This window comes from Hyperolius riggenbachi, chromosome 6 (assembly GCF_040937935.1).
Source record: "Hyperolius riggenbachi isolate aHypRig1 chromosome 6, aHypRig1.pri, whole genome shotgun sequence".
NCBI lineage: Eukaryota > Metazoa > Chordata > Amphibia > Anura > Hyperoliidae > Hyperolius > Hyperolius riggenbachi.
In genome coordinates, this window is record NC_090651.1 from 138,499,908 (window position 1) to 138,522,242 (window position 22,335).

The window sequence follows — 22,335 nt, forward strand, 5'->3', positions numbered from 1 at the left end:
CCCTGTGCTTCAGGCCCCAGACTTCAGTCGTCGGTTTGTGGTGCAAACCGATGCCTCTGACTACGGTCTCGGCGCAGTCCTCAGCCAGGTGGATGGAAAGGGGGATGAACACCCTATCCTCTACCTGAGCCGGAAGCTCCTGCCCCGAGAGGTAGCCTACTCCACAACTGAAAAGGAGTGCCTGGCGATCGTGTGGGCCCTACAGAAACTGCAGTCGTATCTGTACGGCCGCTCCTTCACGATCGTCACTGATCACAATCCCCTGAGTTGGCTAAACCGTACTGCTGGAACCAACGGCAAGCTCCTACGGTGGAGCCTGTCATTGCAGCAGTACGACTTTACGATCCAACACAAAGCAGGCAGCCGACACCAGAACGCTGATGGGCTGTCGCGGTGTCAGGGGGAACCCGACCCAACAGCGCCAATAGCTGCTACGGAAGGCGTCCTGTTGACACCTCCCTGAGCAGAGCTCGGGAAGGGGGAGGTGTGACGCCGGGCGACGCCCAGTCGTCCGAGGATTCGCGGCCGATTGTCCGATCGCAACCGTGATCGGAAAACTGACATTCTTTATTTTTAAATAGAAGTTTTTCCTTCCTGCCTTCCCCCCCTTTTGCCATGAGGGCTGAATGGGCCTGCGTTAGCATATTGCTAAAGCAACCTGGTTTAGCAAGAAATCCTTTTAAGGCTCCCGGAAAAGCTCTGGTGACACTAATGTGCTAATTGGGCAGAGCTGAAATACCAACAGAGTCTATTCAACAGGGGAAGCTAGCACAGCATGAGGTCTATTGACACCTACATTCCTCCCAGTCTTGACGGCACCGACTAGACTGAGTATGGAATGCATGGTGTTGATAACTTTGTCACATTTTGCAAATACCATCCATGGGAGGAATATGAAAATTACATAATTTTGTTTCCCTAATTCTGTAGAAGATGGTGATACTAGACATAGCCAGGTAACCCGAGCAGGGGCTGAGATATGAATAATGGGGTCCCCGTGCGCCCCAAATATTGCAAGTTTGATGTCCTATGAACGTGTATTTTCAGCCCAATCTGAATATGAAATCGGTTTGCATGTGCGACAAACCCCCGGCGGGATATGAAATTGGACATATTTTGTGGATGGTTGGAAGTTCCTCCCCAGAGAACTCACTGCCTGACACGCCCCTGGGCTGAGCTTGAGACTCCGCCCAGAAATGTCAGTGCTCAAAACTGATTGCATGAGGACTCCCAGAGATTTCCCCCACTTTCCATCATACCGAAAAGACTGCCACTGCTTGGGGAAATAGCAGTGGCCATCTTGTAGGCGGAGCAACGGCCGTGTGGTTCGGCCATATTGCGAACGGACTGCAACAAAGGAACTTTGTCTTTTCCCGAACGGACTTTCCACAGAATCATAAGTATTCGTTCTTTTTATCCCTTTTTCTTTTATGTACTGTGTTATCACTGTCTCTCATCGTTTAATTGTTCACGATTGTCTGTATATATTAATTATTTATATTGTAACAAATAAAGGCTTCTTAAAAGGTCTTTACCTCTCAGTAAACCTGCTATTCAGTATACACAGACGAGACCTAAACTTCCGAAGGGACGCTACTGTTTTGATAGATAGATAGGAATTGCACAGTTTTAACCGTTTTTTTTGTTTCACAGGTCTATAGCCAGTTAGCAGTTTTCTCTGGGCTGATAGAAAACAGAGATGGTGGCAGATCTACCCCTGGGTTGGAGTAAAAGTGTATTTTCGTAACCTCACAGGCTCCCTACTGCGTCGTGACGCTCAAACTCCGCCAATTCTACGCAGATTGCGTCCATAGCTCTCAATCTGTGTGCTAGAATCGGATCGGAAGGTTTTGCGTGTTCACGGCCAGTGGGGCTCCTGTGACAGGCCCCCACACCCAAAAAGTGTGTGGATTCAAAATCAGACAAGGGAAATCAAAACCAGGCTCAATGAGCATAAAAGTAACATTCAGGTACTTAAGAAAGTCAGAGAGGGTGATCCAGATAGCAATAAAGTATCCCCTTCAGCACGCCATTTCCTGGAGCATACACACAATGCTAGTCAGCTTAGGTGGCAGATATTGGAGGTTGTCAACTTCCAGGAGGGCAAGTCCCATAGGAACACCCTCCTTAGACGGGAAACCTTTTCGATGGAGCGATTGAGGACCCAGTCACCTAATGGCCTGAATGAAGACTTCAGTCTCAGATGTTTCCTTTAACAGGTATTGCCACTCTTTGCTCTGGATAGGGTTAATTATTTCTAAAGCATATGCATGCCCCCCAATGCTTTGGGTGTGGTGTGTAGTTTATGTCTATATATGTTGTATGGTTGTGTCAGAAGTTTAAGCACTTGAGAAAGGGCCAACGCCTGAAACCTTGTGCTATCTTTTTATGCTGTCTATGTCCGCAGTTATGAAATAAAAGACAAGTTTGGATACTACATCCATGGAGGGTTGAGTCCTGTATGGGAATTGTAGTGCTTTTGAAATAGACCAATGGTACAAACAAAATGTATGACTTTTTACATTTTACAACATTGAATTTCATCTGCCATTTATTTGCCCATATAGCCATCCTATCTAGATTCTTCCTGAAAGTTAATAATTCTTCACAATTTTGTATCATCTGCAAAAATAGGAACATTACTTTCCACTTCATCTGCTAGGTTATCAATAAATTAACTGAAGAGTACTGGGCCCATATCCGACCCCTGTGGGACCACTTTGCTAACAGTCACCTATTTTGAACATGATCTATTGACCTCAACTTTTTGCTTTCTGTCCATTAGCCAGTTGCTTATTGATGCACACAGATTCTTCCCTAGTCCTAGCATCCTCAGCTTTTGTACCAGACTGTTGTGGGGAAGAGTATCGAAGGTCTTTGCAAAGTCCCAGTTATCCGGAACTCAGGCAACTGGAAGTCTCAACTTAACAGCATGCCTGAGAGATAACAAGGACTTTGTTTTAGGGTGTTTGCAACCTTTTAAATACTTACCAAGCCTTCAGTGACAACTTGGAGCCTCTTGATCCTAGTGGCTTCCGGCATCTGTGCATGGCTCTTGGCAGGTCAGGTGGCCCAATGCGGGCCAGGTGACACACCAGCGAAGCCAGAAAGCCGCTAGGAGCAAGAGGAAGGCTGCAAGATGTTACTGGAGGCTCTGTGAGTATTTCAGGGGAAGGTTTGTGCTTTTTAGGCCAGTTGCTAAAGCAACCCGCAAGCACATGTATCCAGCATCAGGCGATCGAAGCTGGTGCCCGATACTGGGGGACTGCTGTATTTGACATCTAGAGCATCCGCAGTATCCACACCTGCATTAACCACCTCCTAAAAGCGGAGCATGTTAGTCAAGCAAGACCTGTTGTTAGTAAATCCATGTTGATGCTGAGAAATTAGATTTTTCTCATTGTGAAGAGTTTATTGGAAATTAGCAAAACAAGGAGTTTGCACACAAATAACATCAAACTCTATAACCTTTTGGGGACCGACGTAGGTTGAATCTACGTCCAGCAGGTGGTGCTGCATTCCTGACTGGACGTTGATTCAACGTCTTCGCTAATGAACCGTCCCGACACGATCGTTCGCACCGGAGAGGGGAGATTAAGCTGTCATATGACAGCTGGCATCTCCCCTCAGTGATCAGCAGCCATCGCGTATGGCTGCTGATCACTATGATCGCCGGGCGGATCGTAGTGATCACTTTGACAGCTGTGGCGGTAGGCGGAAAGAAGAAGATCCACTCAAATCCCTGCTGTTCCCCTGACGATCGGCGCTCACCACCGCTCTTGCCGGCATCTCTGCTCGTTGTGACGTAAAACCCAGGCCGCGGCTTGATGACATCATCAAGCCGCGACCCAGGACTTAGCGTCAGTACGAGCGGGGATGTCGGAGAGAGCGGTGGTGTCTGCAGCGGCTCATCACTGGAGCCTGGAAGGTGAGTCAAAGCTGCTGCTGAAAGGGGGGGACACCTGGCCACAAAGGGGGACACAGCCCAGAAAGCCCAGCAACAGGATCCGGCTGCCTGACCCCCCCTCAAACGCGCACCCCTCTCTCCCATAGAAAAGTGCCTGGTCCTTAAGGGTGGGTTAGGCGGCCGGTGCTGAAAGGGTTAATGTATGTCTACACAGGATTTGAAAAACATTTGTGCCTGGACTTTTTTTAAGGCAAAGCAGTATAGAACATACAGAAACTCTTGTTCCAAAAATAGAATTCCTCTTCAATTGTAGATATTTGTGCTGTAATATTGCTATGCAGTTTCCTGTTTAATTACATGACTGTTATTACATAGTAGCGTCATATACACTTGTGTTCTTTGTGATGTTACTACGTCATTGTCCACCAGATGGCGATGCTGTGTCCATTACAGTACACCTGTGTAAACACTTCTATTAGTTGACTCCAGAGAGTTTCCGTGTAAATATTTCTATTTATACGCTGGTAATTAATGCACACTTAACACTTTTCTTGGCTTTACATCATGTAATTATAACCACAGGGGAGTCAATGTGTGTTTTTTTCAATAGCAGTTCATTGCACCATGTAACTATATACTCATGTGTAATCCTTTCGCTGCTAGGCTGCGATTTATTGTACTATGCAATTTTAAGCTCCGCTATACCCAAAACTGAACAAGGCACATTCTGAGAGCAGTCATGTTAATTAGCATAAAAAATAAGCATTACCTTTGGAACTGAAGTTTTCAATTTGAAAACTCATTTGCCTAGCTGTGCTTTCTGAAGCTCTGCACCCATCCATGCAGGCTTAGAGCTCAGACGCACTACAAGCACTTTTCTGAATGTTCAGAGCTTTCTGACAGCTTTTTAAAAAACGCTCCACAAATCTGGCAGTTTTACAGCAATTTTAATGTAAGTCAATGGGAGCATTTTTAAAAAAGCTCTCAGAATGCTCTGATGGCCAAAACACGCTCAGAAAAGTGCTTAAAGTGTGTCTGAGCTAGCGTTTTGTGTGGGTGATTAGCGTGGTAAAATCACTGTACACACTCGCGATTAGCGATAGCGATCATGATCACTCTAGAATTATGGTAAATGCTGCATGCACCATGTTTTGCGATTGCCGCTAATTGCCCGTGATCGGCAGCAATCGCAGCAGTGAGATCACTGTTATTAGTTAGTACTAGCTGATGGCCTGGCGTTGCTCGGGTATGTATTTGTCTGGTATTGGCTCCACCCACTTTTTCTAACCCTAAAAAAAACAATTACCAGTTACTCAATGGCCTCAATTCACTAAACTTATCTCCTGTCTTTAATAACTCTTCTACAGTTGTTACCATGGTGATAAGGCATGTAGTATTCAGAAAACATTTTACCTCAGGCAAGCCTAAAGTTAACTCTTCTGTCTTTAAATTAACTCTCCAATCCTTAAAATAACTCCAGAGTTAAAGACAGGCTGTTAATTAACTGCGTGTAAAAATAACTACAGAGGAGGTAAATTAACTACAGAGGAGGTAAATTAACTACAGGAGAGGTAACTTAAAGAGACTCCGTAACAAAAATTGCATCCTGTTTTTTATCATCCTACAAGTTCCAAAAGCTATTCTAATGTGTTCTGGCTAACTGCAGCACTTTCTACTAACACAGTCTCTGTAATAAATCAATGTATCTTTCCCCTGTCAGACTTGTCGGCCTGTGTCTGGAAGGCTGCCAAGTTCTTCAGTGTTGTGGTTCTGCTATGAACTCCCCTTTATGCACACTGCCTGTGTGTTATTTAGGATTAGAGCAGCTTCTCTCTTCTCTCTCTTATCTTTTACAAGCTGGATAAATCGTCCTCTGAGCTGGCTGGGCTTTCACATACTGAGGAATTACAAACAAGGGCAAAGCTGTTTGCAGGAAGAAAAGAGCAGCCTGAAACTTCAGTGCATGGGGGAAAGAAACACAAATGATCTCTTGAGATTCAAAAGGAAGGCTGTATACAGCCTGCTTGTGTATGGATGTATTTTCTATGTGTGGACATACTGTACATCAACCTACTTCCTGTTTTGGTGGCCATTTTGTTTGTTTACAAACAAACTTTTAAAAACTGTTTTTAACCACTTTTAATGCGGCGAGGAGCGGCGAAATTGTGACAGAGGGTAATAGGAGATGTCCCCTAACGCACTAGTATGTTTACTTTTGAGCGATTTTAACAATACAGATTCTCTTTAAGGAATGAAGAGGTAAGATAACTCTCTCACGCGTGGAGGTAAATTTTCTCTTGCCTTATTATCTCTAGCATGATCTTAGTGAATTGAGGCCATTGACCTTTGGCATCAATAATTTGCATTGAAATGAAACAAATCTGATTGGCTGTGGCTCCACCCTTTTCTGAATTTGAACCCCAGTTACCCAATGACCAACTGTACCAGGTTTGAGGCTTGAGCCAATAACAGTGCAAGAAGGGCAGCAATTAAATATTCCCCTTGAAAATCAATAGGTGAATTTTAATTTGCTTTTGTAGGGTCCATCCACTTTTCTGAATATTAATCCCAGTCACCCAGTGACCAGCTGTGCACAGTTTGAGAACCCTACCATTAACCTGCTGAGCGGTCTGGACGAGCTCAGCTCGTCCAACACCGCCAGAGGCTGCCGCTCAGGCCCTGCTGGGCCGATTTTGATGAAATAAAAAGCAGCACACGCAGCCGGCACTTTGCCAGCCGCGTGTGCTGCCTGATCGCCGCCGCTCTGCGGCGATCCGCCGCGAGCAGCGGCGAAAGAGGGTCCCCCCAGCCGCCTGAGCCCAGCGTAGCCGGAACAAAAAGTTCCGGCCAGCGCTAAGGGCTGGATCGGAGGCGGCTGACGTCAGGACGTCGGCTGACGTCGATGACGTCACTCCGCTCGTCGCTATGGCGACGATGTAAGCAAAACAAGGAAGGCCGCTCATTGCGGCCTTCCTTGTTTATTCTGGGCGCCGGAGGCGATCGGAAGATCGCCTCCGGAGCGCCCTCTAGTGGGCTTTCATGCAGCCAACTTTCAGTTGGCTGCATGAAATAGTTTTTTTTTTATTTAAAAAAAACCCTCCCGCAGCCACCCTGGCGATTTAATCAGAACGCCAGGGTGGTTAACAGTGTAAGAATGGCTGCAGTTTACATTTTCCCAGTGAAATTTGTATTTGTCTCTGCCCATATTTTGGTTATGGGGATAAAAAGTATCCTTTATGTTATTCCAGGTAATGTACTATGTGTGTGCCAAATTTCATTCAAGTCCGTTAAACCATTGTTGCTTGATTGAGTAACATCCAAACTTTCACATTTATAATATTAGTGAGATTGTGCTAGTGCTTCAACGATTAGCGGGAATCGCCCCCTAATCGCACCAGTGAGAACAGGCCCTTAAAGTGTACCTGACAGAGCAAGGCCTGCGGAGGAGCATGGAGCTTTTCCTGCTGAGCCCGTACGAAACTGTGCTATTGAGCCATCGAGTGCAGTGCAGATGCTCATTCCCATACTGGAGCACGACCACAAACTTTCAGAGGGTCCTGGCAAGAAGCGGTGAGTGAATGGGAGGAGCGCTGAAAGGTGATAATTCCTCTAGTCCATATGGGAAAAAAACCCTCAGTAGTGAGGTGGTTAAAGAACTATCAAAGAAACTGTCCTTCTGTAAACCCCACATACCTATAGAGCTTTTAGCCAGCAACGATAGAAAGCTTTTAAGAAGTCTCTCATCACAGCCTGCTGGAAAAAAAATACCTTGTTTACCAGCTGTTTGTAACAGTTTCATGTCCGCATCAGGCTAGAGCTATACCATGTAGATGGGTTCCTCTTCTTAGTCACTATTCACAGAGGAATGATGTACTGTTTGTTTCTGCACACACGCACGCACGCATGCACACACACACACCACACACTGCTTTTTTTCACAGGTCATATAAGAACAGCTGAGGGATTTTTAGATACAGAGAAGGATCTGAAGAGGAGGCTTACTTTATTCCTGTTCTTGGCTGCTCCAACCCCCCCCCCCCCATTCAGAATGAGCTATTCCTGATTGTAATCTGTTTACTTAAGACTGCGAGGCAGAGAGAGAGAGACAGGAACACACAGAGCTGCAGCTGATGTTATTTACACACATTTGAAACTATATTTCTGTTTTCTATCATTCTGAACACATTTTGCTCACAATATTACAGCCAGTGAAGATTGTTTCTGTATGCTGAATGTTCTGGAAGCAGTCCTCCATACTAATGCCCACAGTGAAAACTATTCTCTGTAAATGTCATATTTTCTTCACATAAAACATTAAAAGATTTTTTTTAACGCCTTTGTATTGCTATTTGTTAGTGGCATTTAGAATTTTAGTTAACCTTGATAGTTGTCCTTTAAAGGAATACTATTGAAATATGCATAGTTTTGTGGCAACATTGCAATGGGTGTAAAAGTAATATAAATGAAAGACTCTGTATATATTTTTGTCATGTAGTGTTTTTTTTCCCTAGGAACCTGTTTAATAGCTGCCCATAGACAGCAGTGGACAGAGGAATAGTCCACTTTTGTAGGTGACCTCGCTGAGAATAAAAATGTACTGAAGCCTCTCCTGCCCCCACGAGCTGTAACTCACTCCTGCAGCCTCAGTGATTGATAATGCCTGTAATTGCTGATGCTATGTAGATAAGAGGAGCTGAGAGCGTCTCACCCTTTCCCAGTCCTTCTCCCAGTCCTGTCCTGTATATCTGCTAGTACTATGCCCGTCAATAGGATGTAACAGGAGCCGGGAGCTTCTCTCCCCTTCTCTCGCTCCTGTCATGTATTTCTCAGACCACACTGTGTCCGCCCCGTCACTGGAGGTTTGCTGTTGCTATGCAACTGCAAACAACTAGGCAAAGGAGAGCATTAACATTCCGGTCTGCAAAGTAATTTTAATATACAGTATTTTAGTGTAGACAGTGCGGACTCCTTTGCTTGTAGTTGTTTGTGCCTAGCAAGCAAAACTCTCCAACGATTCAGCAGATACAGTGTGTGCAATAAAACACAGTGACAGATGTGCAGCTCTGAAGCGAGAGAAGAGAGAGACGCTCTCCCTTCTCTTACATCCTGTTGACGGGCACCACAGCAATTACTGCAGCGGCCATGTGAGTTAAAACTCACGTTGGGGAGGGGAGAGGGCGGCATAATAGGAGAGAAGTTCCCTCATACATCTCTGTGTGGTCGGGTGAAGGGAGGGGGTGGTAGGGACTAGGGAGGCCAGGACCATGACGCCCCATGATTAAATCAAAGGCCTCCCCCACAAAGATGGACTATTCCACTGTCCCGACGCCGTCAGTGTTCTCAGGGGACACTGACTTAAAGGTACCAAGTATATAAAATGCACTACAGGACAAAAATATATACAGAGTCCTTCATTTAAATTACTTTTACACCCATTGCAATGTTGACACAAAACTATGCATATTTCAATAGTATTTCTTTAAGGACCAGACATTAGTAAAAAAAATTATACCAGGGCTCACAGACGTCACACTGCATGGACCTGTCTCTCTTCTGCCATTCTCCTGTCGCTGCAGCCCACTCACTCTGCTGTCAGTATGACAGCAGAGCTCTGTGAGCCGATCAAGAGCTGTTTTACATGAAATCGACTCCTGACCTGCTCACGGAGCTCTGCTGTCATACCAAAAGCAGAGCGAGTGGGTTGCAGCAACGGAAGAGCAGCGAGATCCTCTGGAGCATGCAGCGCGGTGCGGTAATTGATATCTACTCTTTAGCAGGGATATCCCGTCCCAAACATGGCATAAATTTCAATGACTGTGGTCTGGAAGTGGTTAAGTTAGCTCCATAGAAAACTACAAAGTCTGCTTATGACATCAGAAGTTTTTGTAATGCTAGTTCATTACTGTAAATTGATCGTTTATCTGTCAAACCAGCAGATGTTCCACAAATGAAACATTTAATTTAAATATTTTATGCTTGTAATGAAAATTAACCTATGTGATTCTTATACATTTCCCTTTTAAGACTTAATAGAGCTGAGTTTAATCCTATGTATTTCTTGTATTTCTTCTAGCTGGTCTAGGCAGGACGGGCACCCTAATTGCTTGTTATATCATGAAGCACTATAGATTCACACATGCTGAAGCCATAGCATGGATAAGAATATGCCGACCTGGATCCATCATTGGGCCGCAACAGCACTTCCTAGAAGAGTAAGTAATGTATTTGCCTCTTACACAGAACTTTACATAAGTTTACCATATTTTTCGGACCAAAAGACACTCCTGACCATAAGATGCACCCAGGTTTAGAGGACAAAAAACAGGGAAAAAATATATACTAAACCTGGTGCATCCATGGTGAAGGGCATCTTGTGGATTATGCCCCCTTTGTACCTCATGCCCCCTTGTACCTCTTGTGTCTCCCTGTGTCCTCCTCTGTCCCCCTTGTGTCCTCCTCAATGCTTCTTTGTGTCCCCCTGTGTCCTCCGTTTGTCCCCATGTGTCCTCCTCTGCATGGGCACAGTACAGGGAGTCCCCAACATTGCGACGGTTTGGAGGTTCGTATTGGCAGGCGTTTAGTCTGGAACTCTCTGCATTTAGACTATAAAACGCAGTGACTTTTTTTCCCCACTTTTGGGGAGAAAAAGTGAGTCTTATAGTCCAAAAAATACAGTAAATCTCCTGTGTAATTTTATGCCATATTTGGTGAACCAAGTTTTGGTCACCTAGGTCATATCAGAACATAGTAAGGGTTGCTTAAAGGGAACCTAAACTGAGAAGGATATGGATTTTTCATTTTAAAATAATACCAGTTGCCTGACTCTCCTGCTGATCCTGCGTTTCTAATACTTTTAGCCACAGCCCCTGAACAAGCATGCAGATCAGGTGCTCTGACTGAAGTCAGACTGGATTAGCTGCATGCTTGTTTCAGGTGTGTGATTCAGCCTCTACTGCAGCCAAAGAGATCAGCAGGACTGACAAGCAACTGGTATTGTTTAAAAGGAAACATCCATATCCCTCTCAGCTTAGGTTTCCTGAATCACACACCTGAAATAAGCATGGGGCTAATCTTGTCAGATTGGTGTCAGAAACATCTGGCATACCTATTCAAGGTTTATGGTTTAATGTATCAGGTGCAGGACAGCCAGGTAATGTGCATTATTTAAAAGGAAATAAATATGGCAGCCTCCATATCCCGCTAACTTTTGGTTTCCTTTAAAAACAACATAGAGATTTTTTATTTTTTTTTTGTAATATGGACCCAAATTTGCCTAAGCAGGAAACTACTCACATGTCTTGAGCTTACTGATCACTAGTTGGATGTTTCAGTTTTGTTCCCTCAGAATTCAGCTTTGATAAACAATTGAATGCTTGTTTCCAATAATGATTCTTTGCAGTAACATCTGAAGGCATATTTACCGCGTGTGTTTCAGTGTTTTGTGATCCAGAAAGTATTTTCATTTGTGCCAGTGAAGGTCATACAGCTCTATAGGATTGGAATGTGTACTGTACATGGCCACATTCCTATTGCAGATTGTTGTACACCTGCTTCTTGTCAGTCAGTCACATTCAAGTGATGGTTCTCAGTACAAAGGAAAGGCATGTTAAGGTGATAGCTCTTAAAGAAGACCACCTACAAAATAAAATTAATTTGTTTTGAGTGGTGGGTATGCTATTAGATCTGACATTTATCACATTTTTAAGACTTTTACCTTGCAAGTTCTCCTCAGGACTTAAAGTGTACCAGAGACAGTAATAAAGAAAGAATCAATACTTACCCGGGGCTTCCTCCAGCCCCATAAGCAGCACTGAGTCCCCCGCCATCCTTCCGAGTGCCTCCATTTGTCCGCAATCAGCCCCAGTAACTGGCTCAGTCGCGTCAGTTGGGGTCGCCTGCGCATACGGGTGAGGTCCGTGCATGCACAGAAGACCCCGACTGACGCGACTGTGCTAGGACCTAGGTGCTGACATCACACTGTGGGAGGGTTTCACCACAATATCAGCTATGCAGACCCACTCTGATGATCTATTCGAGAAAAGGCAAAGATTTCTCATGGGAAAAGGGATATCAAGTACTGATTGGGATGAAGTTTAATCCTTGGTTACAGTCCCTCTTTAAACTATTCTTAAAGAGGAAGTTTTTTGACACTTGATGTAAATAGCCAAAAGGTGGAGTTCAAAATAACTTTTAATAGTGAATATCAGTTTATGTTCGCTGTGAGATAATATTTCCTCATAATGAAGACTTGGCCAAAAACATGTGAGGAGCTCACAGGGTTTGTCATTTAATCCCATACAGTAAAGATTAAAGCCAGCAGATATACAACTCCAATAATACAGAGATTGCTAGTTTCAGGTATCCACATAGGTATGATGGTGAGCTCCACAGCCATGACCAGTCTTTTTCTGGGGTATGTAGGGTAGCAGTAGATACAAGTGGATGTAACTCACATATGTATAACCAACAATCTTTGTTTATATTGGAGGCTGATGTGAGTTGAGCATTGGGTTCTACTTTTCATTTATTTTATGCGAAGTATACCACACCTACATATGTATTTTGTAGCTTAAAGAGAACCTGTACTGAGTAAAAATATTTAAAATAAACACATGAGGTAACTTCAAATGAACATTGCATAGTTACCTTGCCATCAGTTCCTCTCAGAAGCTCACCATTTTCTTCTGACAATAATCCCATCCAGTTCTGACAATATTTTGTCAGATCAGAAATATATCAGTTGCTGTCAGTAAAATTTCAGTTGCTGTCAGTTTTGCTGAGAGGAAAACTGATTTACCAGGTAATGTCCATGTTTCCCTATGGCTCAAGTGGGCGATGTTACAGTTTAACTGTGTCCTGACCAGAAAGCTGTTATGGGTAACAACCATTTTCAAAATGGAGGACGGAAAATTCCCTTGATCACAGTGAACAAATAGGATGCAGGACAGGAGAAAGACACTGAGGAGTAGACTACATGGGAGGTAAGTATGACTTGTGTATGCTTATTTTGACTTTTAATTTTCAGTTCAGGTTTTCTTTAAAGAGGAACTCCAGTGAACATTTTACTGTTGGCAGGTGATGTAGCTGCTGCATGGTTTTTGGCAGTTGGAAACAGCTGTAAACAGCTATTTTCCACAATGCAACAAGGTTCACAGACAGGAAACTGCCAAAAGTTCAAACATTTCTTGTGGGAGGGGTTTCTTGTGGGAGCGGTTTCACCACAATATCAGTCATGCAGCGCCCCCTGATGGTCTGTTTGTGAAAAGGAATAGATTTTTCATGTAAAAGGTGGTACCAGCTACTGGTTGGGATAAAGTTACATTTTTGGTCGTAGTTTCTCTTTAAGTGTTCTTCCAGCTGTAACCCTTTAGCAGCCAAATTTTAGCAACAGGGAGCTTTCATACATACCAGTACGGACGGCTGTATCGGCTTCTTTTACCTTCACCGTGGTGGTGATGTAATTCTGACTTGTCTTCTCGATTCCGATGACATGACATGTGATTGGGATCCAGGAGACCATGTCAGTGTTACAATGCCACCCGGTGGTGGAAGAGGTGTGATGGAAAATCTTCACCTTCAGGCCGGAAGGAGGAAGTGCAGTAGTGAGTGGTGGAATGCATCACATACGTGGCATGTGAGGGGAATGATCCCACGGACTTCTGGGTAAGGTAACTCCCCCCCCACCACCACCACCCCCGTCTCTCGCGGCCACAACTGCATTCATTAAGATTTGGAATCCGAGTAGCTATGAAGCCCATCCCTGGATGGAAGGAACCATGCATGTGACCACGTTTCCTAGTGTAAAAGGGCCCTTTCAGCACTCTTTTACCTGTACAATGTTTGAGGAGTTTCTAGCAGGGTGATCCCATTCTGAGTCAAGAAAACACAGCATCTTAATGAGATTTAGATGTAGTCTTTGACTTGCCCATTTTTGGCCATTTATTGGTGCATTTACTTGAATCATTTGGGGTCCTTGCAACATTATACATTCAGTGTTCTGCCATCTGGCCTCATGTGGTCTCAGGTGTATTAACTACTGTTACTTTCATGTGCAGTTTACATGTAATTTCACACTGTACAACAGACTGCAAATAGTGTGCATTTGTTATACCTTGTTTAGCAAGTTACCGGTATTCTGCAGTCACATGACAAGCGGTGCAGGGAAAGAAGGAATTTACCTCACAGATACAGATACCTTGTTTGGCAGATAGAAGCAAACTGCTGTTTCTGGTTGATCTTTGAGGAACTCCAGCCTAAACAAACATACTGTCATTAAGTTGCATTAGTTATGTTAATTAAAATAGATAGGTAATATAATCTCTTAACCATCCTGTTTTAAAAGAATAGGCAAATGTTTGTGATTTCATGGGGACAGCCATCTTTTTGGTTGAAAGGAGGTGACAGGGAGCATGAGACACAGTTCCAACTGTCCTGTGTCCTGATCACCCCTCCCAGTTGCTAGGCAACGAGAACAACATAGGAAATCCCATCATGCTTTGCACAGCATCAGGGGAAAAATGCCCGGGCAGTTTTCTTTGATGGGGCGGAGCTTAGATTCTGTGTAGCTAAAAATGAGGCTTAACTAAAAAAACAGTTTTGTTCTGATGCTGTGAAACTAAAGAAACACCAAGCCTTTTCAGTGCTGCTGAGTAGATTTTTAGTCTGGAGGTTCACTTTGAATGCAGATACCCCAACTGGGGAATATTGTCTTTGTCTTTGAAGGGTTCCCAGAACCACCTTGAAAAGAAAGCTAGTCCAGCTCAGGACAAAACCGATTGGTTTTTTATGCTTGGCTAGACATACTATACATCTATGTCTCTGGATATATGTTTGTTTTTTGTGATTTGCATATTCACTCAGGCTCTGTGGGAGTTGCATCTTGCTTACGGAAAACTGAATACTAGCAAATCCGCTTTAAAAAGGCGCATTTATATTTTGAGCATTGATGTCTTTGTGGATGATCTGTATGTTGTGTCTCATATACATGGGAGGGCAATGCTACTGCTCCAATATACCTAGGGCTTCCGAGCTCCAGTATTAGAAATTTTCTACATGGTCAATGATTTGTAGATGTGCGTGCCTCTGCATCCATTTTAATGATGTCCTTGTTCCTAGGAAACAGACCTGGCTGTGGCTCCAGGGAGATCTCCACAGAAGTAAACAGAAACAAATTCAGCTGGAAGATGGAACTGTAAACCGGATCTTGTCCGAATTTGAGGATTTGTCTGTGGGGAGCAGGTTAAGTCGTCACCACAGTTTAGACAGATCAGGGGAGGTAAGTGTCTCCATTTATTGTCTGGTTGTCTGGGTGTAGTTTCTGTACGTCTACATTCACATCAAGTGAGACGCAATGATGGTTTTCCTATAGACTTGGTCAGTGCTTTCTCTACTGATAATGTAGCCTCCAGCCAACCTGTAAAGAGCACCTGTTAAAAAAAATCACATAAAGTAGTATACTTCCTGCAAAAGCAAGAAGATAGCTGCAAACAAATGTTTTGTTCTTTTATTTTTTTTACTAAGAGTCTTTATCGAAATGTTCTGTTGTAATAGAACAGAACAAGTGTGGCAACATATGTTGGAGTAAGTTATCATCTGAAGAGGTGTGTTGTACTAAGAAGATGTTCCATCTGTTTCTTAGACTGAAAATATTTCTTTTATCTTTTTCTATGATTAACTTATGACAAGTTAGCGAAACCGTTGTTGTAGCAATGCACTCAGGAAGATGAATAGAAGATCACACTAACCTGAAAGTACATTGTACATTTAAAACATTCTTTTACTGGAATTGTTGTTTTTCTGTTCAAAGTGTTCTTTGATCAATAAGCCAAATGTAATAGATTTATGATTCATTGATTTTCTCTGGTTAAACTGTTTTTCTTAAAATCGGCAACTGCCCTTTGTTTACATTCTGCAACTGAAAAGCTGCTTTGCTATGCTACTAATCACTCTTTTTGTGCTGACATTGTAAAGTAAAGGTACCTGTACAGTGTTCAATTATATCTGGTCTAATGTCCATGTCCCCACTGCTGCTAGCTTGGTGCAGGGCACACATATGAGGATGCCAATCACATACCACTCTCTATGCCTGAACGATTTTAGGGAATGTTTAATTGAGCAATTTATGTCCAAAATCACGATTTCGATTCGATTCACGATTTTCTTCAAATCAAGCTTTGTTCCCCCTTTGTGCATCTCTTTCCACGTCTCTGTTTGTGCACCCTCTGTGTCTCTCTTGTTGTGCCCCCTCTGGGTCTCCCTCTGTGCCCCTTTTGTCTCTCTGTGCCCCTTTTGTCTCTCTGTGCATACTTTTGTCTCTCTGGGCATACTTCCTGTATGTCATGTTACATACATGAACCAGGAAGTATGCCATGCAGAAGAGCCGCCAGATGGCGAGAAAGGACGGACAGTGTTGGACTCTTGTCAGAAGATATGTCCAACTGATGCTGCGGGACACACGCGCCAAACTTCCCCCATGCGGAATTGACGTCACCGTGGAAATCACGATTTAGGTTTAAATTCGATTTATCATTCAGGCCTACTCTGTGTGGACTCTCCTCACACCCACCTATTCAATGTTCCATCAATAAAACAACTGAACGTTAGGCCTGAACAATAAATCGAATTTAAACCAAAATCATGATCACCAAGATCACAATTTCAGAATTGTCAAAGCGGTGAGTATCGTGAGGCCGTCATTTCTGCATAGGGGAAGTTTGAAGAAGCGGCTTCATACTTCACTCAAGTCCCGGCGAGTGCGACCCGCAGCATTTGCAGTGTTGGGCATACCTTCCGCACAAACCCAACACTGTCCGGCCCCTATCGCCGTCTGCCGGCTCTTGTGCACAGCTTACTTCCTGGATCCTTTATGTCACAGGACATACAGGAAGTATGCCATGCATTAGGTTTTGCAGGAGAAGAAGTGGATAGATGGGCATCGCTGGACTGCCGCAGCTCGGGGGACAGAGGGGCCACAGAGAGAGACCCAGAGCGGGTACTGAGAGAGACCCAGGGGGACACAAAGGGGGCACAGAGAGAGATACAAAGAGGGCACAGAGAGAGACACAGATTGTGCACAAAGAGAGACAGGGACAGAGAGACACAGAGGGGGATCAAAGCTTGATTTGAAGGAAACTGTGAATCAAATCGAAATCGTGATTTTGGACAGAAATCGCTCAATGCAATTTTTCCCTAAAATCTTTTAGGCCTACTGAACATCTTTGAATGATCAACTGAGTACCGTACATCAAATGATGTTCTCAAAACTACTGCTTGTGCTTGATTTGGTAAAAAGGTTATATAGTGTAGAGTTCCTTAACAGTACATTTGGGCTACTTCACATGGATGGTCAAACCACTCAGTTAAATCTATGGCTCTTTCATTAGACAACTGATGTCTGTTATCTTGCACATGTAATCAGAGTAGCCTGATTTTGAGGTGGAGAGAGCTGGGAAAATTATTGGGCCTCAAAGTACCTAACATGATTGGTTTTCTTAAAATAAGGCCCTGATACTGGAGCGTAAAAATAAACCCAGCACCGCCTGCCATCAAGGGAGCCCACTCCTGTGCTTACATGCAGAGCAGCGCAGCATTTACACTGCACCTGCTGGTGGTGGGAAAGGTCTTCACTCCTCTCTTCAGTGCAGCTTTGCACTGTGTAGCCTATCACTCTGCAGCTCCCGTCACGTGGCATGCAGAAGCAGGACCTGCAGTGTGATAGGCTGCATGGCATGGAGCTGCCCTGAAGAGAAGAGTATGTACCTGTCCCACCGCTGGAAGCAGGTGAAGTATCATACTCTGCTATATCTGGGGGGAGATTACCTAGTCTGTTCATTTTAGGGGTTTTGGGAGGGAGGGAGCATTGTAGTTTTGCTGGAGGGGAGGGGCAGTAAAACCCCACAATATGTATAGCAAAGGCTGTAACACCGTAATCATACGAATAGAAAACAAGATACAGTGCGTGCTGTTTTCTTCTTGACCAATCGGTTTCAAACTCCCTACTACTTATATAAAGTTAAACTGACTCTGTATATTCATAATTATGTCTGTCCAAGTGCTGATAACATTTGTAAACACTGTGTATGGAGAAAAAGCTAAAAGCAGGAAAATCAGTCAGCTTTTATTATTATTTTAAACACATTTGATTATTATTACACTTCCATGTTAATGTAAACCTGCTTTTTGTTTCGCCTGCCCTAGACCGAGCACTCGTACTGCTTAATACAGATGTGGTGTTTAACTTTTACTGATGTGCTCATTTAACATCTGGAGTCTGCACCCATAATTTTTAATTTGTGTAAAGTTTAAGCCTGTAATTGCCTTAATGTTCTGTATTTCAACTTGATCACATGACTGCCACTGTCCCATATTTATTTATTACAAATCCTGCAATAAATCTGCAGTTTGTCTACTTCCTGCTTTCATGGAAGGAGACATATTGCTAATATCCTGAGTTTACTAGTTAGCTCTCTGCCATGGCAGGCAGCTGATACAGCTGAGGGATCAAATTACAACTTGTGCTTAGTAACAAATGACTTGAGGGGGAATTATACAGACTAAACTCTCTAAATACATACAGGGTACAGTTCTATATGTTTTCCTTCTGTCCTGGGCAAGAGCTCAGGTCCACTTTAAGATGAGGTTCCACAATTTCATTGAATGTAACTTAAAATGCAATAGAAAAAGGAGCAGTGTTTGGTAGGCGTACATGAAATCCGGACGCCAAGGAAAATCAGGCGCAGGAACAGTGCCCATAATAGAAAATCGGTAAATTATACTCTCACACAGAACCCTCCAATACTGATGCCTAACCCTAAGACTCCCCTAGTGGCGCCTAACCTTAACTGCCCCTTCCTGTCCCCTAACCATCCCCCTTGCACAAACCCCCCTTCCTGATGCCTAACTCTCCCCGCTGCAGAAGAAACCCCAAAGTAATAATAATTTACCCTTTATTGCCGGCTTTGCCATCTTGAAAACACCCTGCAAGAAAACGGTAATTTTCGGGCGTCACCCTGCACCCAAGTTGCCCTTTTGATGCCAACTTGCAAATATTTTCAATTAAAATCTATAGCGTCGTCTGATTTGTCCAGAAGCCACATGCTCCAGATTTACCTGATACAGTTTGGTAGGCTTAAGCTGTCAGGTCGTAGGTTGAAAACACTACCTGTAGATACCAGAAAATATTAATGACCTGTATATGTGTTTGGAGAGTTCCACTTTATGCTCCAAGTTATTTGCAGTATATGTTATTCTGTGTCCAGCTTCAGCAATGATAAAGTAAATCCCCAGGTCCTGGCAGCCTTACATTCCACTGCTCTAGTTTCTGAGAGAAAATGTTTTACTTCTTTCCTCAAAGGAAATCCTGTTCTCCAAGTCTTGCTAAATTCCAATTAGTTTTGATTTCCTAGAAGGGTAAAGGTAAAGCACATTTATTAATCTAACAACACTTATAAGGCAAGCTCTTACTCAGCTGTCAGTGTAATACAATAAAAACTTTGAGCAGCTCCTTCCTGTCGGAGTCCATTTTCATATGGTGTGGTGGCGGTGTCCCTGTACGAGCTGCTGCAGTGAGGACATCTATCTGCATATAAACATCAAGTGAAACCTGTTTCGCTTTGATTATTGACATTGGAACATTCATAGAGCGTGTTCTCATTGGGCTTGTGATTGTGTATGCGCTACCTCAAATATATGGCATTTATTAATGTACTCACCAATAATGTTGTCAAAACTGCCTTAAAGAGAACCAGAGACAAAGAATAAATATATTTATACATACCTGGGGCTTCCTCCAGCCCCATAAGCCTGGATCACTCCCACACCGCCTTTCTCTGCTGCCTCTATCCGCCGGTACCGGGTCCCGTTATTTAGACGCAAGCGCAGTGCACTCCCTCCGTATTGCGCAGGTGCATGTGTAAAGAGTCGGAGGGAGTCCCTGTGGATGCGTAAAACTGGCCGCGTCCGGCGGAAGTGATGGGACTCTGTACTGGCGGATAGAGGAAGCGGAGAAAGGCGGCGTGGGAGCGATCCAGGCTTATGGGGCTGGAGTAAGCTCCAGGTATGTGTAAAATCTTTTTCCATTTTTAAGGTTCCCCTCGTCTCGGGTTCCCTCTAAATTTATTAAAAGGCAGTAGTTTACAGCTTATGTCAAGTGTACAGTAAAGTTCATGGCCAGTGGAGTCTTTTTTTTGCAAGCCCTTGATAGACAGAATAAAGGATTGTTTTTTATTGTTTGTTTATTTATTTTTTTTGCTGGTTTGAAAAAACATCTCTTACCAACGTCACCCCACATGGACCTGTCGATTATGCCACTCTCCCATCGCTGTATCCCCATCGCTCGGCAGAGCCCCCTAAGCCGGCCAGGAGCCAATTTCATTGGCTTCTGATCCTGTGATCAATGTGAGCCAATGGGATTTGCTCACAGTGATTACGGGGTCTGGAGCCAATGAAATCTGCACCTGACCACTTCGGGGAGCTCTGCCATCATACCGATGGCATAGCGAGGGAGCTGTAAAGGTGAGAGAGCAATGTGAGCGTTCCATCGTGGTTAATTGTAATCTACGTCCTGGCAGAGAGAACAGGTGCCATAAATGTGTAACGATTGGTGTTAGCAAACAGATGTCTGATTATTGAGTGATCTGCAGTATCACTAATAATCTAGACACTATACCTGATTATGTAGTGATCTGCAGAATCACCAATAATACAAGTATAGCAACACACAGAAGGTATACAATGTGATAGCAAGTGTACAGTGCTTGGTGCAACAGTAATACTGATTAGTTTTGGCAGAACCTCACCAGAGGAGCTGGTGGGTACTATCAGTAAGGAACCTCACCAGTGACAAGGGCTCACTGGTGAGTAGAGTGGTCAGACAGATCGGTTTGGCAACAGACAGGAGGATACAGTACAGAATCGGCAGGCAGAAGGATAGAGGTATTTCAGGCAGAGTCAGCAACAGGATCAGATGGGCAAAGGTACAGAATCTTATAGCGTAAGAGAAGTCAGAAGAGAGCCAGAGTCATACACAGATAATCAAGCAGTGATAACAGTAGTAATAACAATTCCTAGACTTGTGTGAAATCCCTGGTTTCCTCCCAGATCAAAGCACAACGGAACTATCTAAGGTCTGAGTGCTCACACGAAGCATTCGCAACAGCAGACAGTTTGCAAGTGATTCTCGGAGACTTAAGAGGCGGAGGAGACCCCTCGGCCACGCCCACGCCCATCAGCCAATCCGAGCTGCCGAGAGTCTCCTCTGACGTCAGCTGACCGGCAGGTCAGCTGACCTGCCTCCTCCCCGCATAAAGGTCCTGTCTGTGCGCGCGACAAAGCCACCCAATGAGCCACTGACAATCCCCTCGGCGTGCTAGATGCCGAGGAGACAGGAGAAACGCCCGACAGGGAAACCGAAGCAGCTGCGGGGGCATCCTGACTGCCCGCAGCTGCATCTCCACAGAATGTTACAACATGACATGAATTTTATCAGAGTTGTCTGGTCAAAGTGGTCAAAGTCATAGTACTTTTAACATTTACTCCCATTGCTTCCATGTTGTTATTTATAATAAAAGGTGTACTGTAAAATAAAAATGAATTAGGCATCTTTTCTTTTATTTCTGTATTTATATACACCCCCCATGACATGCTGGCGAGCGTAGTTTTTTTTGGGAGCTGAGAAGCCTTGCTCCCCCTCTCTGCAGCAGCTTCCTGAAATAAAGGAGAGGGCTTCCAGGGGGAGACGTACATGACTCATGCTGCAGTGCCCTGGACAGCTCACAGTGGTATTCACATACCCCCCTGAAGCCCACTCTGGATATTTGTTGTATAAAATATATGAAAGCTCACAATCAAACAGTGTCACAGGGAGACAAACACTTGTGTAAGTGTGCACTCTCACAGCTAATAAGCATATTCAGGAGGGAGAGGCTGGAGTAAGTTGCTGGCTGGCCATTGATACATGCCAACCAGCGTGAAAAGGATGACATCTGAAATGTAAAATAATACTTTTATTCCTTCATTTTCATTCAAGTACTAAAAGTTATTATGTTTGCATTACATTTTTTAATACATATCCACTTTAAGGCTACTTACACACCAGGACGTTGCGTTTAGGAGACGTTATAGGGCACATAACGTGCCCCTAACACAACGCCTGGTGCTCTCTGATGTGGACGCCATAGTTCTGGCGTCCGTGATGCGTACTCTTGGACGCATGCATCATCACGTGGTCCGGCCCGGCCAATCGCCGCACTGAGCGGCCAGGAAGTAAACACTGCACGTCACTAAATGCAGTGAATATTAATTAGCCATGTGCCTGGCCGCTCTCCACTCCTCCCCAACACTACTGAGCATGTGCGCACAGTCTAACGCGGCTTAGCCACGCATAACGCATAGCATGCAGCACTCTCGACGTATGTGCTGCGTTACAATGT

The 22,335-nt window shown here is 44.1% G+C and overlaps 1 protein-coding gene across 2 annotated transcripts in view; it reads left to right on the top strand.

The window, feature by feature from the left end:
- CDC14A (cell division cycle 14A) overlaps positions 1-22,335 on the top strand; it is a 208,153-nt gene that overhangs the window by 146,654 nt on the left and 39,164 nt on the right. For both annotated transcript variants that reach the window (XM_068239995.1, XM_068239994.1), the window contains exons 10-11: positions 9,981-10,119; positions 15,023-15,182. In XM_068239995.1, coding sequence (XP_068096096.1) covers positions 9,981-10,119; positions 15,023-15,182 — 299 coding nt within the window. The remainder of the gene's footprint in view (positions 1-9,980; positions 10,120-15,022; positions 15,183-22,335) is intronic.